The sequence below is a fragment of the Lycium barbarum genome, chromosome 2, assembly GCF_019175385.1.
Source record: "Lycium barbarum isolate Lr01 chromosome 2, ASM1917538v2, whole genome shotgun sequence".
In the NCBI taxonomy this organism is placed as follows: domain Eukaryota; kingdom Viridiplantae; phylum Streptophyta; class Magnoliopsida; order Solanales; family Solanaceae; genus Lycium; species Lycium barbarum.
The window spans coordinates 19710191-19733085 of NC_083338.1; the positions used below are offsets into that span (position 1 = coordinate 19710191).

General features: G+C 37.0%; 1 protein-coding gene across 1 annotated transcript; it reads left to right on the forward strand.

The window, feature by feature from the left end:
- The first annotated feature begins 15752 nt into the window (after positions 1 to 15752).
- Positions 15753 to 18934, forward strand: LOC132628438 (uncharacterized). Its single transcript, XM_060344216.1, has 10 exons — positions 15753 to 15992; positions 16075 to 16188; positions 16280 to 16405; positions 16910 to 17029; positions 17120 to 17240; positions 17467 to 17614; positions 17701 to 17839; positions 18024 to 18226; positions 18310 to 18540; positions 18712 to 18934. Exons 1-10 carry the CDS (start codon positions 15753 to 15755, stop codon positions 18932 to 18934), a joined length of 1665 nt encoding a protein of 554 aa, XP_060200199.1.
- Positions 18935 to 22895: the final 3961 nt, after the last annotated feature.

A 22895-nucleotide genomic window follows, 5' to 3' on the forward strand; every position in this document is an offset into this window, starting at 1 on the left:
TAAAAGAATTATACTTACAGCCCTTGGTTGAGAAGATGAACTTGTGTCCACTGTTGCAATTGAAATTTTGTGATGAGTGGAACGACGCCCACCGTTCGGCATAAGCTACCTTTGCATCCACGCTGAAGAGTATTTGTATTTTGAAGAAAGTTAACCTTTTGATCACGCCCATAATTTAATACATGCACCGTGTTCATGTTAATTGGACCTGTCTCAACAAAGAAAAATTGTGAGTTTAAAAGAAAATTGGTTGACTTGTGCATGTCGGGGAACTTGGCCCTTGAATTGACTTTTGTCTCGGTCGCGTCCACGTTCTTCGATGTCTCACCACATATCTTGCTTCGCCGGGGAGTTTCAGTTATAAAAAAAATGTATTTTGAAAATAAAAGTAATGAGATTTAGATGACTTTGAAAGGAAATACTTAGTGGCTCTAATATGTAACATGATTAAGAAGACTCGATTTTTGAATTTACTCACATTTTTAGAAATATGAATGGACTTTTATTTAAGACCACTTTTATGCTACTTCTAAAAATTTGTCCCAGTTTCAGTCCTAGAGATGCTTGATTCTGTACAATTGAAAAGTAAAAACTTATAATGAAAGTTTTGAAAGTGATTTGACCGACTTCAAAATTTGTCCCAGTTTCAAGTCCTGGAAACACTTAGTTCTAAACAATCGAAAAGTGAGAAAGTTGTAATGAAAATTTTTTGAAAGTGATTTGACCGATTTCAAAACTTTGTCCCAGTTTCAAGATACTAAGACACATGAATTTAAATGGTGGGAAGACCAAAATCTTGTTAAAAATCCTTATGTATTTTATACGAACCAAAAATGTTTGGCCAAACCGAAGATAAAAATTTCAAAATAGAAGGGCTGAACCCGCCTCGGGTTGCCTACGTATCCCAAAGGAATCAGGCCAGACGTAGTTCGTGATGAACATAAAGATTTTTGAGTTTGTTTTGTTTTTTAATAAAGGGGCCGAACCCTATGTGGGTTGCCTACGTATCCAAAAGGAAATCAGGCCATGCGTAGTTCCACTCATACAACAAAAACCCTGAAATATTTTGAAAAAGTGGCCGAACCCGATGTGGGCTGCTTACGTATCCAACAGGAAGTCAGGCCAAACGTAGTTCGTTCCAAACAAAATGACAGAATCTTAATTTAAAAAGGCCGTAACAAAACATAGAGGCAACATAACAAAAGGAACTAAATGTTCTAGTTGATGCCTCCGGCCTACTACAAAAGGAAATTTAAACTGAAAAACTGAAACTCCCGACGAACCGGGGCTAAGATAGAAGTTCAATTTTGCAACTCAGGTCCTGGCTCAGCAGCCTATAAAGTCAATATTTCAGCAAAGTCTTTGATTATCGCAGCATGATCATCTTCATCTTCCCCGAACAGGTTCTTGACTCCCTCCACGATATCATCATAGGCAACTTCATCAATCAGATCTGAAGGTTTTGAGAAAGTTTGATCAATGGTAGGAATAGGTTTTGGCAATGCAATCTCCTTCATTTTATTTTTTCGTGCTTTCTTCACTTCTTCCTCAGTTGGCTCATATCCCAAACCGAATGTAAACTGTTGCGTAGGGAGAATGACTGGCTCAACCCGCCCATTTAGTGTTTTCCCTAGCCCAAATCCAGGTTGGTACCCATTTCTCACCATTTCTTTTGCAACCATAATTGCGGCACATGATCTTTTGAACTCTTGAGTTTGACATACTTCACTCTCCTTAGTGACATTCACAACCTCCCAAGCGTGGTAAGCTGCTCCGTCGAACCCTCCTTCTGCCTCGACGAATGGGGTGGATTGCTCTAGATAGAAAGACGTGTCTCCTTCTCCGTGTATACATATTTGTTGCTGATCCCACTCGAATTTGACAGTTTGGTGCAAAGTAGATGGTACGGCCCCAGCCAAATGGATCCACGGTCTACCTAACAACATGTTGTATGTCGTGGAAATATCAAGTACTTGAAAATCCATAATGAATTCAACAGGGCCAATCAACACTTTCAACTCTATTTCCCCAATAGGGCGCCTTTGAGCCCCATCAAATGCTCGAATATTCATATCACTGGTCTTGAGCTCACTAACATTATATCCGATCTTCTTCAGACTTGCTAATGGACAGATGTTGAGTCCAGAACCCCCATCAATCAATACTTTAGCCACAAACATGTTACGACACTTGACAGTTATATAGAGTGCTTTGTTATGCATACATCCTTCTGGCGGCAGTTCTTCATTATCGAAGCTGATTCGATGGCTGTCAAGTACGCGCTCAATCATCCCAGCTAACGCCTCACTAGTTGTTTCGCTTGGAACATACGCTTCATTCAAGATCTTCAACAATGCATTCCTGTGCATATCTGAACTCAAAAGCAAAGAGAGAATAGGAATTTGAGCATTGGTCTTTTTCAACTGATCCACAACTGAGTACTCACTAGCTTTAATTTTCCTCAGAAATTCTTCTGCTTCGAATTCAGTCACGATCCTTTTGGGAGGTACGTTGGTTTCCTTAAGTTGCCCCAATCTAACTAGTTCTTCTGGAGAATAGCACCTCCCAGACCTTGTCATTCCTGACGTCTTAACCTTTTCAGTGATCATGTCCTTTCCTCGACATTCCATCACAGTTTGTTGATAATTCCATGGTACGGCTTTTGTATCGAGCACTGGCAACTGATTTGGTGCTCGAACTACTTCCACAGGTATTGATGAAGCTCCTAATATCTCGACAGGCACACAACCCTTTATCACTACAGCCGGAGAAGCAACGGCTACAAAATCATGTTCCTCCACACGATCCACAGGCACTATAAATTCGGCTGGGTCGTCAACATTTTCATCTATTCCAATCATATTTATCGTGGCCCCATCATGGGTCGGGAGTGGATTGTTAACCACATTTGGTGTTGGTGGTTTGACCGTGATCTGTTTTGCTTCAATAAGATCCTCAACCTTATGCTTCAATGCGTAACAACGATCAGTGGAATGGCCTTTTACCCCCGAATGATATGCACATGTCTTAGTGGGATCAAAGCTTCTGGGTAATGGATCTGGAATTCTACCTTCCACAGGATATACTAAGCCTGAAGCTTGCAGCCTTTCGAAAACAATGCTCAGTGGTTCTCCCAATGGTGTGAAATTGCGAAACGGTTTATTTGGGCGAGGTGCGGATGCATTGTTTGGATGATGAGGTTGTGATGGTGGAGCTGGATATGTTGGTGGTCGTAGAGCTCGATATGCTGGTTGTGTGTTGTAAACGGGGTAAGATATTTGTGGTGATTGAGGTTGGTAAGATGACAAAGTTTGGTCGTATGGATATGGAGAATATTGGAAATACTGTGAGTGGGGAGCGTTAGGCTGGTATCGTGGTGGTTGTTGATGGCGGTACGAGGTGTTTCCCAAAGCCATTACCGAGGCTGCTTCCTTTTCTTTTTTCTTTCCGTTTCCGAGAGTACCTGTTTGTATAGCCCTACTAGTAGACTGCAAAGCTGCAAGACTTGTTATTCTCCCTGTCTTAATGCCATCTTCGATCATGTCCCCAGCTTTGATCACTTCTGCAAAAGTTTTTCCACCCATTGTCACCAAACGTTCATAGTATTCCGGTTCTAGTGCTTGAATGAAGAAAATAACCATTTCTGTCTCCTCCATGGGTGGGTGTACCCTAGATGCTTCTTCTCTCCACCGTATAGCATATTCTCGAAATGATTCGATCGACTTCTTCTGCAACTTTGTAATTGAGATTCTATCAGGAGCGATCTCAACATGAAACTTGTAATGATCCACAAAAGCATTTGCCAAGTCATCCCAAGTACGCCATTTGGTTGTATCTTGCTTAGAATACCACTCCAAGGCTTTTCCACTCAAACTCTGATTGAATAGTTTGACTCTTATCCCTTCATTCTTCCCCACACCAATCAACTTTTCACAATAGACCTTCAAATGGAAGAAAGGGTTCCCCGACCCATCAAACTTCTCAAATTTTGGAATCTTGTAACCTGGTGGCAATTCTACCTCAGGAAATGCACATAATTCTTCATATCTCACGCTTTGGTTACTACCAAGTCCACGCAAACTTCTCATGGCATCTTCCAAACTTTTGAGCTTTCTATTTATCATTTCATCATTAACTGACCGTGCCTCATTTTCAACTTCGACATAATGATCAACATCTGTGCGACATTGTCCTTGAATCTGTGTCATGGGTGGAGCTGTGGTATAAGTATACACTGGCGGAACTTGATGTGTGTCATGTGCTGGCGGTATGAATTGAGCTTTTGAAGAGGTGGTTGTAAATAAAAAGGGATCATTTTGAGTGAGGTGTTCGGAACGAACTGGCTGAGAAGTGGTGAAATAATCTGCTTGGTTAAATTCGTCCAAATTTGGGAATGGAGGTGGCACAGGCAAAGTCTGACGAACTCCCTGGGACGGAGTCATATGTGGCGGTGTTTGAGAAAATGACCGGTTATGAAGTACCATATGACTTAGTTCGGCAACTCGTCGCTCCAGACGAGCAATGGTCTCCAAATGTGTTTCTGGTTCATTAGAGGATGTGGGATCACTCGTGATTGGTAAACTAAGAGATGGCTCAGATGAAGTGGTTGCATTGATCAAACTTTGCTCCATTTTAGAACGAGTCCTTTTAGTTAACCAGGCGATTAGTGATGAGTCAGAGTCTGATTTCTTGGCTCTAGACCGTGTGAAATATGGATGTTCCGCCAGTTCCCCTTTAGCACAAGTTAACCTTTTTTGTTTTGAAAATAAGTTTAAAAAGAAAAAAGATAAAAACAAGAAAAAGAAAAGGAAAATGAGTCAGTATACGGTAAGGATAATATTATTGCATATAAACACATTACTGCACATAATACATCGCGTTTTATAATGCAAGGGACCTCTTTATGCCAGAGGTAGGCCTAACGAACATTGAAGGACAAACATGTCTTTTATGTATCATTCCATAACTCTTCTTACAACTAATTTACAAGAAAATAAAATTTATTACATGCCAGTTTAATAATACAATTTAAAGTTGATCTAGGATATCTAACGCTTTATCTCCACTAATTTCTTTTAATTGTCTTCAACCTCCGGCATTAATTTTAGATGCTCCACGTCAACCTGCAACAAAAGGTCAGTTTTTCTTGAAATACTTATCTATAGAGTACTAGGTCTACATATTCCACATATTTGTCCTTCAAATAATGCACATAGATAGTGAGTAGTGTCACTTAGAGTCATAGACTCTTTTGGACATTTGGTAAGGTTGACTAATGAACTTAATACACCAAGGGTATTAAGCCTCCTAGGTTTAAAATGATGCATGTCCTTACAAGGTTTTGGCTTCGCTCTACCCTAAGTAGACTAAGAATGGGTTTACTAGACGCAAGGTTCCCAAGCGGACTGCTCGAGTGAGAAGGCTACGCGGTCCCCGTTACTCGGGCACCCCGCGCATACGCCAACTCTCCTAAAATTTGGATTCTACGAAAGAAATTTGCGGGTGCGCAAAACACACCTCGCGTGTACGTGTGATAGTGTGAGTTTCCAGAAGTGGAAGAAATATGAACGGAATGACAGTTTAAGGAAAGCAGTAATGTACATATTACATAGAAAAAATGCACATAAGGAATGAAATACAAACATTTAAAAGCATATAAAGCAACAATATAGGGAAAATAAAGCAAAACAAACAAAATGTCCCACAGATTATTTATTAACCTAAGTTGTTATGGTTAGAACCTAAGTTCCCCAGCAGAGTCGCCAAGCTGTCACACCCCATTTTAACCGGGTCGATTTAAGGTATGACATATTGGGGATTCCTAAATTATGGTTTTTAAAGGAGTCGCCACCTAATTAATTTAACGGTGAATTAGGACACCTAGATGTTAACTAAGGCAAAGTTAAAACTAAACCTCAATTAATAGTCTGCTTAACCAGTGTAATTCCAGGTAAGGGCTCTATATTATCCTAAAGGGAAGGGATTAGGCATCCTTTAGAATCCGTTAACTTACGGTTATCCGACCAACTTAGATTAATTAATTAAATTAAATGTAGGATTAAATTTTAGAAAAATGACTTTAAAATATTGCTAAAGTTTTAAGAAGAAAATCATGTTAATTAAAATAAGATTTACAGAAAAGAGATAATAATTTGTATAAAAGAACTTTAAATACCATTTTAGAATAAGACTTATAAAGATTATTAAGGCTTTAAATAAGAGACTATTGAAAGTAAGACTAATATTATGTATAAAGGGGAATTTTAGGATGCTATTTGAAATAAAATTTATAATCGTTAATAATAGTTTCAAAGGAAGTGGCATAAAAATGAAGTTTGCAAAATATGATGATTTACATATAAATAGAAGAAGATGCGAACTTACGCGATAAATATTTGAACGAACTAAGCAATGAGGTATTAATTAAACTTGAATTTTAGAAATGTGAATAAAACATAAAAGTGTTAAATAGATTTCTTTCATTCATTTTTATTATCTTTATCTACTATGCTTAATTAAGAAATGCGTGACTGACTCTAAATTCAAAGAGTTGTTTAAAATATGTTTGAATTTATATTTGCATATTAATGAGAAGTAGATATTGTGGATACTACAAATAACTTTTTAATATAAAAAGAAACAAATGAATTTTGTGGAAACTAATCGTTGAATTTCCTTAAATTAACTACCCCTTATTAAAACTAAACCTACTAATTAATTAGGATTTATCTAAACTAATAAACAAAACCAACAAAAAGTTAGTTGAATAATACAAATTGATATGTATCAAATAAAAGAGCAAATATAATTGAAATGGGATTCAGCCCATTTTTGGGGCTGCTTCGATTCGTGGGCTACTGGGCTTCGGCCCAGAATTGCTCTTTCTTTAGAATGGGCTGCGGACAGGGATGGATTGAGAAGAGATCTCGTTGGGCTTTTAGCCCAACATCGAATGCGGAGGAAGAACGAGTCTCTCGGACTCGTATGCGATGTTCATGCATAAAAACGAAAAAAGAAGAATTAGTACACGATCAATAAATGATGTTAGACATATGAAATATAGACTTGAAAACAAATCAGCGGATTATGCATATACCATGTATACTTGAGTATACTTCCTGTATACATATTCATAACTATTTCATATAGAGATATACCAGCAGTGTACGTAATATACATAAACCAACTGAAATATACTTGCAGCGGTGCACAGAATTCAAACAACAATAAATGATAATACAAGCTATGCACAGAAACTGCTAATTCATGTTCACTGGCATAACATGCATATGACCAGACTGAACGTATTCCTAATATTCAACAATTTGAAGAATTTCAAATCAGATATTTCTGCATACATAGCACATGCATAATTTAAAGGAAGATGGACTGCCCACCTCTACTGGGCAGAGAAACCTATCAAATTGGCCATATATCTTTTGTGCTCAAATGAATAATCAAAGCTTCGAACATCTTAAAACCATATGACTTTTAAAGGTAACAGAACCTCAACAAAGCAGATATTCTTCAGGTTTAGCCAATGGCACAATATTACAGAGGCAATACCGAGATTAAGAAGACTATCACAAAGATGCCTGTCACATTATATCAGGATCAAAAGGGTCATAGGTGACCTTATACACATCTGAACAGAACACCAGGATGCTTTAAATATTACAGGGATCAAATTGGAAACTTAACAGAGCTAATCATGCTTATTACAAACTAGTAGGACCCTGAGCCAGACTCAAATATTTCATAAGCAAGGGATCAAATTTCAGCAATATATGCAATCGCCGACCCATGAACTTTTGAACTATGTATCATGCTTTAAAGTATACTAGATCAGCACCAGGCATGACATTCATCATACAACATAAACAATATTCATATTGCCTATACTTAGATGATATTGCGAGGACTTAACAGTACAAAATATTGAGAAGAAACAAAAAAAAACTAATGGCATTAAAGCATGTCTTAAAACAACTCAGGACTCGTCTAAGACTCAGCAAATCAAACCACAAGATCACACAAACGAACTAGACAGTTAGTACTATCCTGATCAACAAATGCCACACCTTTCAGACCATGAGACTGCATTTCTCATCATAAATCCCAACAAACTCTAACCTTGTCACTTATTTCTCCATAGCAGGACAGCAGACAGGGCTAAGCCAACATAAACTTAGAACAAAACTCATAACCAACACTGTATTGAACCCAACCATTTTTTTTACTACCTTAATCCACATAAACTAACCAAATCACCAATAGAACATGCTTTAAACAAATCAACCCAAGTTAATCTTTATATACATATGCTTGCCTGATCAAGCTATTCCTAAATGGATGGGTTGAAGCTAATTGATATAAAACATGTTTTTTCCATACATACGAATCAAAACAATCACTCGGCATGTCCTAGGCAACAAACTAATTAACCTTCAGGTCATCTAAACAATAAATGATGCAAATAAGTTAAACTGCCCAAACAGGTTATGAATACCTATTATAGAGACATACCAAGCTTTAGCTAAATCAAAATAGACATACAAACACTTGACGTAAACATTTAACAGAATAAAAAAGAAAAGTAATAATCAATAGACCATATAAGATCCTGAGAATAAACATGAGAGGAGATTACATACTTTTATATATTTGCCAAAAAAAACTAATTACATATGCTTATAAGGACTAACATTAACATCAAAATAATTCAATTAATCCATACAATAATCAACAAACGACAACTTAACAAACGATACTGAGTCCTAAGCAGACATATTAAGATTAGTCATAGACCAATCTAAACAAACACAATCAAACGTACGAACATACGAACATGCGAAATATGAACACTACATTAAAGACATTATACTAATCAGGAGGAAGAATTACCTTCTCCGGGTGCAGCGAAGTGGGTGCGAGTCTTCGATTTACACTCGAACACTTCAAATTCGATGTCGCGAGACTCGAATTCGCGACAAACGCAGAGTAGACGAAAAAAATTGTTTAAATATTTTTTTTTTTTGATTCGATGTTTTCGGGATATTGTGACAGCTAAAAGAAATTACTTTGCAAAGGATTCCTTGAACCGAAAATCAGTTATTTAGGAAACTTTCAGAATCAAGGATTTCGTTCTTTTGGGGGTTTTCTCGATTTTAAGGTTTCAATCCTTGGGGGGCTTCCTGAATCCAAAAATCCTCCCTTTCTGTGACTGGAAAACGATTATTTATAGGGGATTGTCAGGGTTTTTCGTGTGAAGAAGAGAGAGAGGAGCGTGAGGAACAAAATTGAGTGGGGATGACAGTGGTGTGGGTGTCGTGGTGTAGTGGAGGGTGTCAGAGGAGTGGTGGGAGTGGCGTCAGACGCGTGGTGTAGTGGAGTGATGGGTGTGACAGAGGTGTCGGAAGCGAGTGGGATGTCGGTGGTGAAGTGGGGATCACGTGGTGAAGTGGGGGTATGGGTGTGGACGATGAAGGTGGTGAGGATGGGGAGATGACAGAGGTGGGTGATGACGGAGAGATGGGTGAAGACGGCGGAGGTGTGTTTGGCGGGGATGGAGGTGGAGAGGCGACGATGTGAAGAAGAAGGAGAAAGAGGCGGAAGATCCGAAGAAGAAATGAAGGGGAACCCTTTTTAGGGTTTCCCTTATTTCTTTTGAAAATGGATCGGACCCGGTCCATAAACGGACTGGGTCAATTTTTAGACCGAGTATTAAGAGAATAGGCTAATAAATTAAAACACTAATTATTCTAAAAATTGAGATAAGAGATATGGGCTAGTCCAAAAATATTTAGGAGTTAATCGGACTTTGATTTGGGGTCCGGTAAGTCAAAATACGGACTAAGTGCAAAAAATAGTTTGGCTTCTAAATTTAAATAAAAGACATATTTGAACAATTTGTGTTAAATATTGTTCAATATAAAATGTGCAATCATCAATCCTCGGATAAAAATTGGCGTTGTAATAGTCGTGCAATAATATTTAGAAAATTCGTACTGAAATAAATACTATTATTTAATTCTGCAAAGATAAATGCGATGTGTGTGCGTAAGCTAGTAAAATGCCAAAATAATAATAATAAATGGCAATAATAATAATAATAATTGTAATAGAATAATAAAGTGCGGTGTTGATAAGAGGCTAATAATTCAGTAAAAATAATTATATATATATTTTAATTTTCTAAAAATATTAGAAGCGTAAATGGGTATTTCGGAGGAGAAACGGGACAAAATTGGGTGTCAACAACTTGTCCCTCTTTGCCCGGTAATGATGAAAAGAGTTGTCGGGCAAAGACGTTGACTTAGTAGCCTATTTTGTCCCGGCTAAAGGAAACTTGAGAGGATTATGACCGGACTCCGGTCTCTGAGTTGCCTACATATCTCGGGCTATACGAGAATCAGGTCGAGTGTAGTTCTCGGACAATTACGACACTTGAACCCCAATCGGCGCGAAACTTGCAAAATATTGTCTCAGTGCTGAATTATGATAACACTAGGTATTGTGATAGAAACTTGAGAATTCTGAAGATTGAATTGCAAAAGAATACTTGTGATTAGAGATGAGTGTTCGAGGTAGATCTTTGACCCGTGTCGGGAAGTCTGATTGTCTTTCCCGACGAATTGCCCCAGTTCGCTGCCGAAGAAAAAGTTCCACGATTTGATGTGTGATGCCAACTTTGATATTGTCAAAAGCCATCAGCTAAAAACAATTGTTAGCAATAAAGAAATATATGTAAATAAGCCAGGGTTGGAGAAGTTACACTTGCAACCCCTGTTTCAAAAGTTGAATCCACATTCGGAGGTGGATGCTTGAACTGAAATATAAGATACCCGCATTCGGAGGTGGGTGCCTGAACTTGAAATATAAGATACCCGCATTCGGAGGTGGGTGCCTGAACTTGAAATATAAGATACCCGCATTCGGAGGTGGGTGCCTGAACTTGAAATATAAGATACCCGCATTCGGAGGTGGGTGCCTGAACTTGAAATATAAGATACCCGCATTCGGAGGTGGGTGCCTGAACTTGAAATATAAGATACCCGCATTCGGAGGTGGGCGCCTGAACTGAAATATAAGATACCCGCATTCGGAGGTGGGTGCCTGAACTTGAAATATAAGATACCCGCATTCGGAGGTGGGTGCCTGAACTTGAAATATAAGATACCCGCATTCGGAGGTGGGTGCCTGAACTTGAAATATAAGATACCCGCATTCGGAGGTGGGTGCCTGAACTTGAAATATAAGATACCCGCATTCGGAGGTGGGCGCCTGAACTGAAATATAAGATACCCGCATTCGGAGGTGGGTGCCTGAACTTGAAATATAAGATACCCGCATTCGGAGGTGGGTGCCTGAACTGAACATTGAAATACCCGCATTCTAAGGTGGGTGCCTAAATTGGAAATTGACATACCCGCATTCTAAGGTGGGTGCCTAATTTGAACATTGAAATGCCCGCATTCTAAGGTGGGTGCCTGAATTGAACATTGAAATACCCGCATTCTATGGTGGGTGCCTGGATTGAAATTGACATACCCGCATTCTAAGGTGGGTGCCTAAATTAAATTTTGAAATACCCGCATCCTAAGGTGGGTGCCTAATTTGAACATTGAAATACCCGCATTCTAAGGTGGGTGCCTAATTTGAACTTTGAAATACCCGCATTTTAAGGTGGGTGCCTATATCATGTCCACTTCCCATGGTGCAAAAAATGTAAATCCACATCCACTTTCAGGGTGCAGAAAAATAAATCCAAGTTCACTTTCACAGTTCAAAATATAAATCTACGTCCGCATTTCACGGTACAAAATATAAATCCACGTCGACTTTGACGTCCGTATTATACGGTACAACAGTAAATTTACATCTACTTTCACGTCTGCATTATACGGCGCAAAAATAAATTCACTTTTACTTTCAAAAACATAAATCTGTATCCACTTTCTACAATTATATGTATATTTTTTTTTTGTAATATAATTCTATTTCCACTTCCATGCTCGCATCCACAATGTAAATGTAAATCCACGTCCACTTTAGAAATAGTATTGTAAAAAGATGTCCACATCTTAATCCACGTCCCGTTGTGACGGAAGTTAAATATATAATTAACCCCCACAATTTGATATACGATGCAATATTTCGATCTTGTTATCTTATTAACATACTTCATTCTAAAAGAATTTGATAATGATTTGAACATGTATGAAGTGATGACGAAATTGAGGAATTCGAACCAATAACAGGTGATCAAGGTCAGTGTCCATGATTATATGTATTCGATCCATCGATGAATGTCACGAGCTAAAACAACTGTTAGTGATAAGAATCAATAGCTGGGTCTAAAAGAATTATACTTACAGCCCTTGGTTGAGAAGATGAACTTGTGTCCACTGTTGCAATTGAAATTTCGTGATGAGTGGAACGACGCCCACCGTTCGGCATAAGCTACCTTTGCATCCACGCTGAAGAGTATTTGCATTTTGAAGAAAGTTAACCTTTTGATCACGCCCATAATTTAATACATGCACCGTGTTCATGTTAATTGGACCTGTCTCAACAAAGAAAAATTGTGAGTTTAAAAGAAAATTGGTTGACTTGTGCATGTCGGGGAACTTGGCCCTTGAATTGACTTTTGTCTCGGTCGCGTCCACGTTCTTCGATGTCTCACCACATATCTTGCTTCGCCGGGGAGTTTCAGTTATAAAAAAAATGTATTTTGAAAATAAAAGTAATGAGATTTAGATGACTTTGAAAGGAAATACTTAGTGGCTCTAATATGTAACATGATTAAGAAGACTCGATTTTTGAATTTACTCACATTTTTAGAAATATGAATGGACTTTTATTTAAGACCACTTTTATGCTACTTCTAAAAATTTGTCCCAGTTTCAGTCCTAGAGATGCTTGATTCTGTACAATTGAAAAGTAAAAACTTATAATGAAAGTTTTGAAAGTGATTTGACCGACTTCAAAATTTGTCCCAGTTTCAAGTCCTGGAAACACTTAGTTCTAAACAATCGAAAAGTGAGAAAGTTGTAATGAAAATTTTTTGAAAGTGATTTGACCGATTTCAAAACTTTGTCCCAGTTTCAAGATACTAAGACACATGAATTTAAATGGTGGGAAGACCAAAATCTTGTTAAAAATCCTTATGTATTTTATACGAACCAAAAATGTTTGGCCAAACCGAAGATAAAAATTTCAAAATAGAAGGGCCGAACCCGCCTCGGGTTGCCTACGTATCCCAAAGGAATCAGGCCAGACGTAGTTCGTGATGAACATAAAGATTTTTGAGTTTGCTTTGTTTTTTAATAAAGGGGCCGAACCCTATGTGGGTTGCCTACGTATCCAAAAGGAAATCAGGCCATGCGTAGTTCCACTCATAAAACAAAAACCCTGAAATATTTTGAAAAAGTGGCCGAACCCGATGTGGGCTGCCTACGTATCCAACAGGAAGTCAGGCCAAACGTAGTTCCTTCCAAACAAAATGACAGAATCTTAATTTAAAAAGGCCGTAACAAAACATAGAGGCAACATGACAAAAGGAACTAAATGTTCTAGTTGATGCCTCCGGCCTACTACAAAAGGAAATTTAAACTGAAAAACTGAAACTCCCGACGAACCGGGGCTAAGATAGAAGTTCAATTTTGCAACTCAGGTCCTGGCTCAGCAGCCTATAAAGTCAATATTTCAGCAAAGTCTTTGATTATCGCAGCATGATCATCTTCATCTTCCCCGAACAGGTTCTTGACTCCCTCCACGATATCATCATAGGCAACTTCATCAATCAGATCTGAAGGTTTTGAGAAAGTTTGATCAATGGTAGGAATAGGTTTTGGCAATGCAATCTCCTTCATTTTATTTTTTCGTGCTTTCTTCACTTCTTCCTCAGTTGGCTCATATCCCAAACCGAATGTAAACTGTTGCGTAGGGAGAATGACTGGCTCAACCCGCCCATTTAGTGTTTTCCCTAGCCCAAATCCAGGTTGGTACCCATTTCTCACCATTTCTTTTGCAACCATAATTGCGGCACATGATCTTTTGAACTCTTGAGTTTGACATACTTCACTCTCCTTAGTGACATTCACAACCTCCCAAGCGTGGTAAGCTGCTCCGTCGAACCCTCCTTCTGCCTCGACGAATGGGGTGGATTGCTCTAGATAGAAAGACGTGTCTCCTTCTCCGTGTATACATATTTGTTGCTGATCCCACTCGAATTTGACAGTTTGGTGCAAAGTAGATGGTACGGCCCCAGCCAAATGGATCCACGGTCTACCTAACAACATGTTGTATGTCGTGGAAATATCAAGTACTTGAAAATCCATAATGAATTCAACAGGGCCAATCAACACTTTCAACTCTATTTCCCCAATAGGGCGCCTTTGAGCCCCATCAAATGCTCGAATATTCATATCACTGGTCTTGAGCTCACTAACATTATATCCGATCTTCTTTAGACTTGCTAATGGACAGACTTGCGAATATTCATATCACTGGTCTTGAGCTCACTAACTGGTTTTGATTCTCATGTGTTGCCATTATATTCAAACTTTGAGGCCTCCAAATTCCTGGTTAAACGTTCCCCCACTCAATCGATACGTTATGCTTCAGATATGAACCATACCATTAAAGATGAGTTGCAAGATAAACTTACCGATAGACAATTTCAGCTTTTTTCCAAAATTATTTTTGGAAAATATATATGCAGATGCAAGTTGACACCGAGGTTCAAGGTCAGTTGTTTAGGTGTTTTATGGTTAGGGAGTTGAAGCGTAGTAATAGTGATGCGTTTGTTATCGATATTAATGGGACAAAATTGACATTCGTTCTTTTTGAGTTTGCATTAATTACTGGTTTGAAGTGTTATGGTGAGGAAATTGTTTTTGACGAGGGTCGCAACAGACTGTTGGAAGAATATTTTGGTGGTTCTGGTGATAGTGTTTTAAAGATGACTTTAAATAAGTGTTTTGAATACAAGGATTGGGGAGTTGGTGATAACGCAGATGAAGATGCTGTAAAGATTGCGATCCTTTATTTCATTCATAATTACATACTTTCCAGTGAAAAAAGGAACGTCACAGTCCCAAGACATCATTTTGACTTGGTAGAGGGTGGACGGTACAAAGACTATACATGGGGTAAGGAAGCATTTGATGATTTGATTAAGAGTATTCACCACAAGATGGACAAGCCGAAACAGTTTTACTGTTTACGGGGTTTTCCTTTTGCTATGCAAGTGTGGATATATGAGTGTTGCTCTACTGTTGACTCTAATTTAGCGGTTAAAACTGCAAGCCGAATCCCAAGAATGTTCAACTAGAAAACAGTGAACCCAAAGCAATCAGTTAACTACTTGATGACGGGCATGTTTAAGGACGGTGTATCTAAGGTAAAATACTTACATTAAATACATGCCTATCAACTAGTATTACATTTGTATTTGTTTATTTGTTTGCTGTGTATTTGTAAAATACAGAGAGGGTATTAACTGACAGTTCACAATATTTGTATTTGGAGGACATTCTTAACTTTAAAGATATTGTTCCGACCATGTCAGAGGTTGACAAGCTTTGTCTGCGTCCATACCTGATCAACAGATCTGCACCACCACCTCAAATACACCAAAAGTAAGATGAATATGCGGATTTGACCACAACACCACCCATGTTGCTGCTGCTAAAAAAACTCAAAAGAAGGATGCATCAAAATCTCCACTGCACAAGAAGCCTAGGAAGATGTCAACGACACCATTGCTTTTGCAGAAGTCACCAACCCCAATCCCAAAAATGGATACCCATCCTAAAGTTGGACAATCCTTTAAAAAATCTTCTTCGGTGACAGATAAGCCTATTCAATCAAAGGAAAAAGAAAAAGCTGCTCCAAGTGCCCACTGTGTTCTTATTGACGACGTATCTACCAGTAAATCAGATGACGTCAAAAGTTTGAGGGAGGAACTTAATCAATTTAAGCAGGAAGTAAGTTTTATTATTTTATTTTGATATTGATCTAACTACCACAAATAAGGATTTTTAATGAATTTGTTGTTTTACCATTTAGGTGCTTGCTGAATTCAAGAAGGTTTTTACTGAGCTCAAGGATCTTCGCAAAGTTATTGATGAAAACTTCGAAAAGGTTTTGGAACATGTCAAAGGGAATCAAGATTCAGAAAAGGTAAAAAAAATTAATAAATACATATTGAAATGATTGCCTTCAGTATAAGTATGAAGCATATGTATCTAACAAATACATCATTGTATTTTAGGGTGGTGACAGCGAAACTCATGTTCCTTTACCTGATGGCAACGTACATCAAGCAGTTGATGATTACATGGACCATGGTGATGGTATTCACATGGAGACTGATACGGGTGATGTACATTCAACAAAGGTACACATTTTTTGATGTATTTACCATTTTTTACTCATTTTGTATGTTATTTATAAAAAAAAATATAAGTTAGGCATGATGCAAATTTGGTGTCTACGGGACTTTAATAAATTATGCATTTGATTTTGATATGAAAATAGTAGTGTCATGTATTTGTGAGGTGTTTTTTGACAGCATGACGGTGTACTTTTTGTTATGTATTTGTGTACTGCTTTTGGATATCTTCAACAAATAGTTTTTAGTAGATTTTTTTGACATCTTCAACAAATTTTGACAGCATGATGGTGGGCATTAAATCCTCTGAATCTATTTGTTATATTTAGTAGATTTTTCTCAATTTGATGTTACTTTGTTTTTCTTATTTTTTTAAATCTAGTTTATTCATGTATTTATATACTTTTGGGCTGCGTTTTAAATAATTTTAAGGAAAAGAGTCTTGCACCGGATATTCAAGTTGGTATTGGCAATGAGAGCGGCGATATGGTTAAAGCTTCAACTGAATAGATTGTGGAAGGAGGTGATCTTTCAGGAGAACCCAAGACTTCGGTTGAACATCCGGCTGATCAAACAGGGAAAGATACTGTGGAAGAGAAAAAACATTCTAATGATTCAAATAATTTCGAGGTTCGAAATAACCTTATTCTGATTAAGCCATTTTTTTTATATGTATCATACAAGTTCCTGAATAACATTTCTTTTTATATTTTTGAGTAGGTGATCGCACAGGTGCTAGCAAATACAGCAGAATCAGAAATGGCTAATGAACAAGTTCAAGAGGAAAAGACCGAGAAAAACACCAGCTCGACTGTTTTAGAGGAACCCCAGGCAACAGTTAGTAATGTGCAGCTTTTATCTTAGTGGTTGTTGCCTGATGAGTATTACCCGAGCCAAACCCCAGGAAAAGAAATCATTTTGCATCCATCAGTCCCTTGAGCTACACACCCCAGTAAATACAAGTCTTTACTATTTGTGACAGATTTTGGTATGTATTTATTCAAGTTTCTATTTACTTGATTTTTTTTTAATACGCAACTGTTAATGTTTAAATATCAAATACACAGGTAGTAGTTCGAGAACGGATCATGTTCCTGTGTTTGATAAAAAATATCCATTCCAGCAAGATTCCATTACCGGTCCACTTGATGTACAAATTGTTGATGAATATCGTAATTGGCTTCGTAATGGTCTACTTGTGAGTCATGATAGCAAGTATGTTTTGATTCCAGTATTACATACAGTAATTCAACATGATTTTTGTGAATAACTTGATGTATTTGTTTATTTTGTTGCTGCAGGAAGAATTATGAAGACCATTACAAAACAAAGATGCCAGTTTTTTATCATGGAGTCAAATTCAATTTTGGCATCACAATTGTCGATGATAAGAACTGGTTTTACCTTTTAACGATGGATGGCCAGCTTTGGAATGATGAGGTGAATTTTATCAGGAATGAACGGTTTTACAAAAAATGTTTTTATTTATTTGAATGTGCTCTACTTGATGTATTTTTGACCATTTCAACACATTGACATCATTTTCTACTACTTTCGGAAGAAAGGAAAGTATGATAAAAGGAACAATTACAGGTTCACCACTGTTGATTGCATATTCAACCAGAAAATTGATGTGGTCCACCACGCATATCACAATGTTGAAACCCAGACCAACGTGCCCAATGAAGAGCAAGTATTGTGTGAGTATGTTAAGGTCCACAGGCTTATTGCCAATGTCCTGTGGCATACAGTTGACAATGTGCTAATACCAGTGAATATAAAAGAAGAAAATCATTGGTTATTGGTAGTCCTTTCATTCAAGGACAGGTATTTTTGTTGATGAATTAATTATTTTATCATTAGTGGTATCATTAATCATTTATCACTGATTCTTTTTTTAAAATTGACAGGCGTCTGTATGTTTACAACTCGTATCAAGCAGTCGGGCACAACGCAGTTGTTAGGAATGAAATAACAAAACTTGCTACACTTCTGCCACATTTCCTACATCTGGCTGGATTCTGTGTAAATAAAAAAAGCATAGATTTGGTGAAAGACCTAGCATATGCGGATAAGGGACAAATCGATATCCTTGAAGTTATCTATGTTGAAAATCTGCCGCATCAACCTGTTGGTAGCACGTAAGTAGTAAACATATTTGTTTCATTATCATTGTGTATCGAATACATGATATACCCTATCACTTTATTATTCTTTCAAATACATGAGTTTTGATGGCTGTTAGAACTTGAAATACATTATTTATGCTAACAGTAGTGTCTAATATAAATACATATCTATTTTTGTTTTAGGGACTGTGGTGTCTTCGTGGCAGCGTATGTTGAATATTTGACATCGGGTGAAAGGATTCCAGATGTCATTGATGCACACATGCAGCGTATGAGATACGGTGCACTCTTATGGGACTACGCTGAACGCAAGGTTGCTGACAATGCCGAGAGCGATAATGAAGTTCTACCAAGACCGATTAGGCCAGCAATCGATTACGACACTGTTGATGCAATTGATGTTTGATAAATACTATTCGTACATCCGATGTTTTTTGTCCTTTTTTCATTAAAGCAAACAATCTGAAGTTTTAGATGTATTTTTTACTGATGTTGGATTATTATCATTTTATCAAAAGAATCTCAAGGGTTATGTTCCACATGTTTGATGTACCTAGTTCCATATTTTATCAAAAGAATCTGAAGTTGAATAAGATACAGTAAACTGTGACAACTTGAATCCACAAATACATGATCATTACCTTGGAATTTCAGTCACCAATTTCACAAAATATGTATGTTTTATTACAGTTTATTCATTTTTGTTGAAGTTTAATAAACATATCTTGTGTATTTGACATGACCAGCACAACTATATGATTTCAATCAAAAAAATTGAAAAAATAAACAAACTTCATCAGTTTCGGAAATAATTTGTATGTTCTTTTACCACATATGCAGTGTTATGAAGTTGATAGATAACACCATTTTTACCGAAACATGTGTGCCTTTTTTTGGTGTTCAAATACATGAACATTACCGTGTAATTTCACACACCAGGATCAGAAAAAAATATGTATGTTCTATTACAGGTTATACAATTTTCTGAAGGTTAACAAATACATATGGTGTATTTGACATGACCAGAACAACTACTAGCCTCCAATCCAAAAATATTCTAATAAAAAAACAACTTTATCAGTTTACAGAGATAATATGTATGTTCTTTTACAAACTACGCAGTATTTTGAAGTTGATAAAAACACCATACGTATCGGAAAAAATGCAATTAAGATCAGATTGAATAGGACATACATTTCATAGCAAGAATTTCAGTAATAAGACAACATTTGTCAATAGAAGTTCTTGACACAAGTGTTCAAATACTTAAATAACCAATGTATTTCCTTAAGAAAGTTAAATGGATAGGAACACAGGAAAAATCTATTCACTTCCTTCAAGGCTCAAAACGACATGAACGTCTGTTGTGTCCAAGTTGTCCACAAGTACTGCAAGCATGTCTGTTCTTTCCAACAAGCAATTCACTTAAAGGCTTATCACGCCTCTTCTTTGGCCTACCAGGCGGTCTCTTGTATCTTGGTGGCAAAACCACATCCTCCAAGATGTATTTGGGAATGTTCCATTCACGCTCGTCGGGTAGAGGAGCCACAGGTACATCATATGTCTTCAACATGGTCTCCGATTTGAACAAATCAGAGCAATAGTCATCAGCCACCAGATTTTTCTTCTTAATGACAGCCCATGCATGCGGGCAGGGTCTAGTTGAAACATACGACAACTGCAAGTGTTGTTATTCAAATTAAGAATGAAACGCCTTCCTCCATTATGTACTGTGTACACGAATTCGGTTGACGTTTTACCTGAAAAAATAAATATTACATGTATTTGTTATTGAACCAATCAGAATTTTAAAATAAATAAACATACGATTAATCAAATACATATTGATTTTCAAAGAAGCATATATTAACTTACATTTAAACTAACTGTTCAGTGATACCAAATACACATTGGTATGATGTGAAATAACACCATAGATTAGTACAAGTACAAGTTTGTCAAATACATTAAAACAAGCATTAAATTGAAACATACCACCACTCGTAGACATAGATACTCGTTGATTGACAGCATCTCCTGAAACTTTTTACCGAGTGTAGTAAACGTGTATGTTCCATTTCTCCGGTTATTGTAATTCCATCTCCCAAACATCCTTCTAACTTCTTTGAGAAAGTAATATATAGGCAGTTCTCTAGCTACTAGAAGATGTCGGTTAATGTACTCTGCTATGGTAGAATTCATTGCCCACCCTCGGTTAACAGATGCATACAATCTAGTCCACTTGTCTCTACCATCCGATTCCAAATACTCTGCCACGCGCATATCTACCTTTTGAACCTTACCCATCAACTCATCAAATTCATCCTGCGTGTATGCCTTTGCCATGGAATAAAAAACAGGACTCAACACATCATGGCTCTTCTTGTATTTTTTACATACATTACCCCACAGATGCCATATACATGCATAATGTGCAACTTCTGGATAAATTCTACAAACAGCCTTATTTATACTTTCATGCCTATCGGATATGATACAAATGTTCTCTCTAATTCCATATGTTTCTCTGAAGCGCTCAAAAAACCACGTCCGAGATTTGTCATTCTCAAAATCAATCACATCATATGCTAAGGGAAGTATGTTTCTGGACATATAGTTACAAAAAAAACGCATAAAATACATGATGTATTTGTCTAAAACAGAAAAAATACATATTAAGGTAACAAATTAATATGTATTTTTGACATATTTGCACCGTCTAATGTGCTTGCTGAGACAAATGTTCCATTGTACGGTGTTTTTAAGTGGCTTCCGTCAACTACCACAATTGGCCCACAATAATCAAAGTCTTTGATAAATGCATACAGTGCTATAAAAACATACTGAAATTCGTTGTCGCGGGTTTTACGCATTCTGATATGTGAACCTGGTAAGTCTTATCCAAGATGTGTAGATATCCAGGTAATCTTTTATAAGATTCAGCCGGTTCACCCATTAAATCGTTCATCGCCTTTTCTTTGGCCCGCCAAGCAACCATGTATGAAACATCCATGCCAAAATCATTTTTGACGTCCTCCGCAATGTCTTTAGGCATATGTTTGTCATGAAACTCTCTAACTCTAAAGATTCCTGACTAACCTACACTTGACGCCCTGAATTTCCAACCACACTCTCCTGATACGCACACAAGTGTGTAGCTACATAAAAAAAACATCAATAAAAAACACATTAGTGTAAAACACATCACTAAACATAAATACCTCTATGTATTTATTGTTGTGTTTATTACAAAGGACAGATGAATATGTAGACAAGTTACACAAATGCAAACCGTGCCAAAGACATTGTTCATAACTATAAATTCATAAAAATCAGTTTTGACTTTACTTCATACTAAACATACACATGCTGAGAAATGCTTCAACTTGTACAAATTAAAAGACATACACTGCCACAGTTTAAATACATAAACACACACAGTTACAAATACATACACAAATGCATATTCCAATACCTTATTGCATTACACCTTTCTGTACGGTAATTGAACCTGTTTGTAATTGCATAATTCGCCATCACAGCTTTTAATGTATCTTTACCCTTGTATACTTGATCGACAACAACTACTTTTTGGTTCTTGTCATCAATAACCATACCCTTGTTGTTTTCGAATAACGCATTAGCCTTTCCACAACTTGATGATGCCAAATCACGGGAACCAATTGTTTCCATTACATTTGTTTGATTCATGTATCCGATTTGCAAATAATCACCTTCAACACAACTCTCACCCGATATACATATCTACATGCTTCTATCAGTTGTAATGATACATAATGGGTACATTGGTAATGCTTTGTTCTCTTTCTTCAATTCCACATACACCCTAACACCCATATCATTGTGAATTTCCATTGGAATATCATCACCTTCAACCATGTATTTTATGTTTATGTTTTTCCTTTGCTTGTCCAAATTCAATTGGGTTGCAACTGTTTGTAACAATTCCTCATACATCGAATACTCCTTGAAAGTCACAGCATCGATTTTGTAATTGACGTATTTATTCTCGTCGTTCCAAATACCAGAGTGTCTAATCAACGATGAAATATTGGCCATTTTATGAAAATAAAAATCCTTGAATCAATGTCTCAACATAAAACCTATAATAATTACGCCTAAAAAATTAAGAAAAATCAGTTCGAACAAAATTCACGTTCAAATTTGAACAATTTATGCAAATTAGATTTACAGTTCACTAATAATTCAAATACAACATGCACACGTTGAATTACACTTCAGAAATACATAGTTTAGCTGATCATTCATTATACTATACCATTTAGATTCACAAAAATAAAAGATATGAACTGGAATATTTTTTGATTCCTAACCATTCATGTACA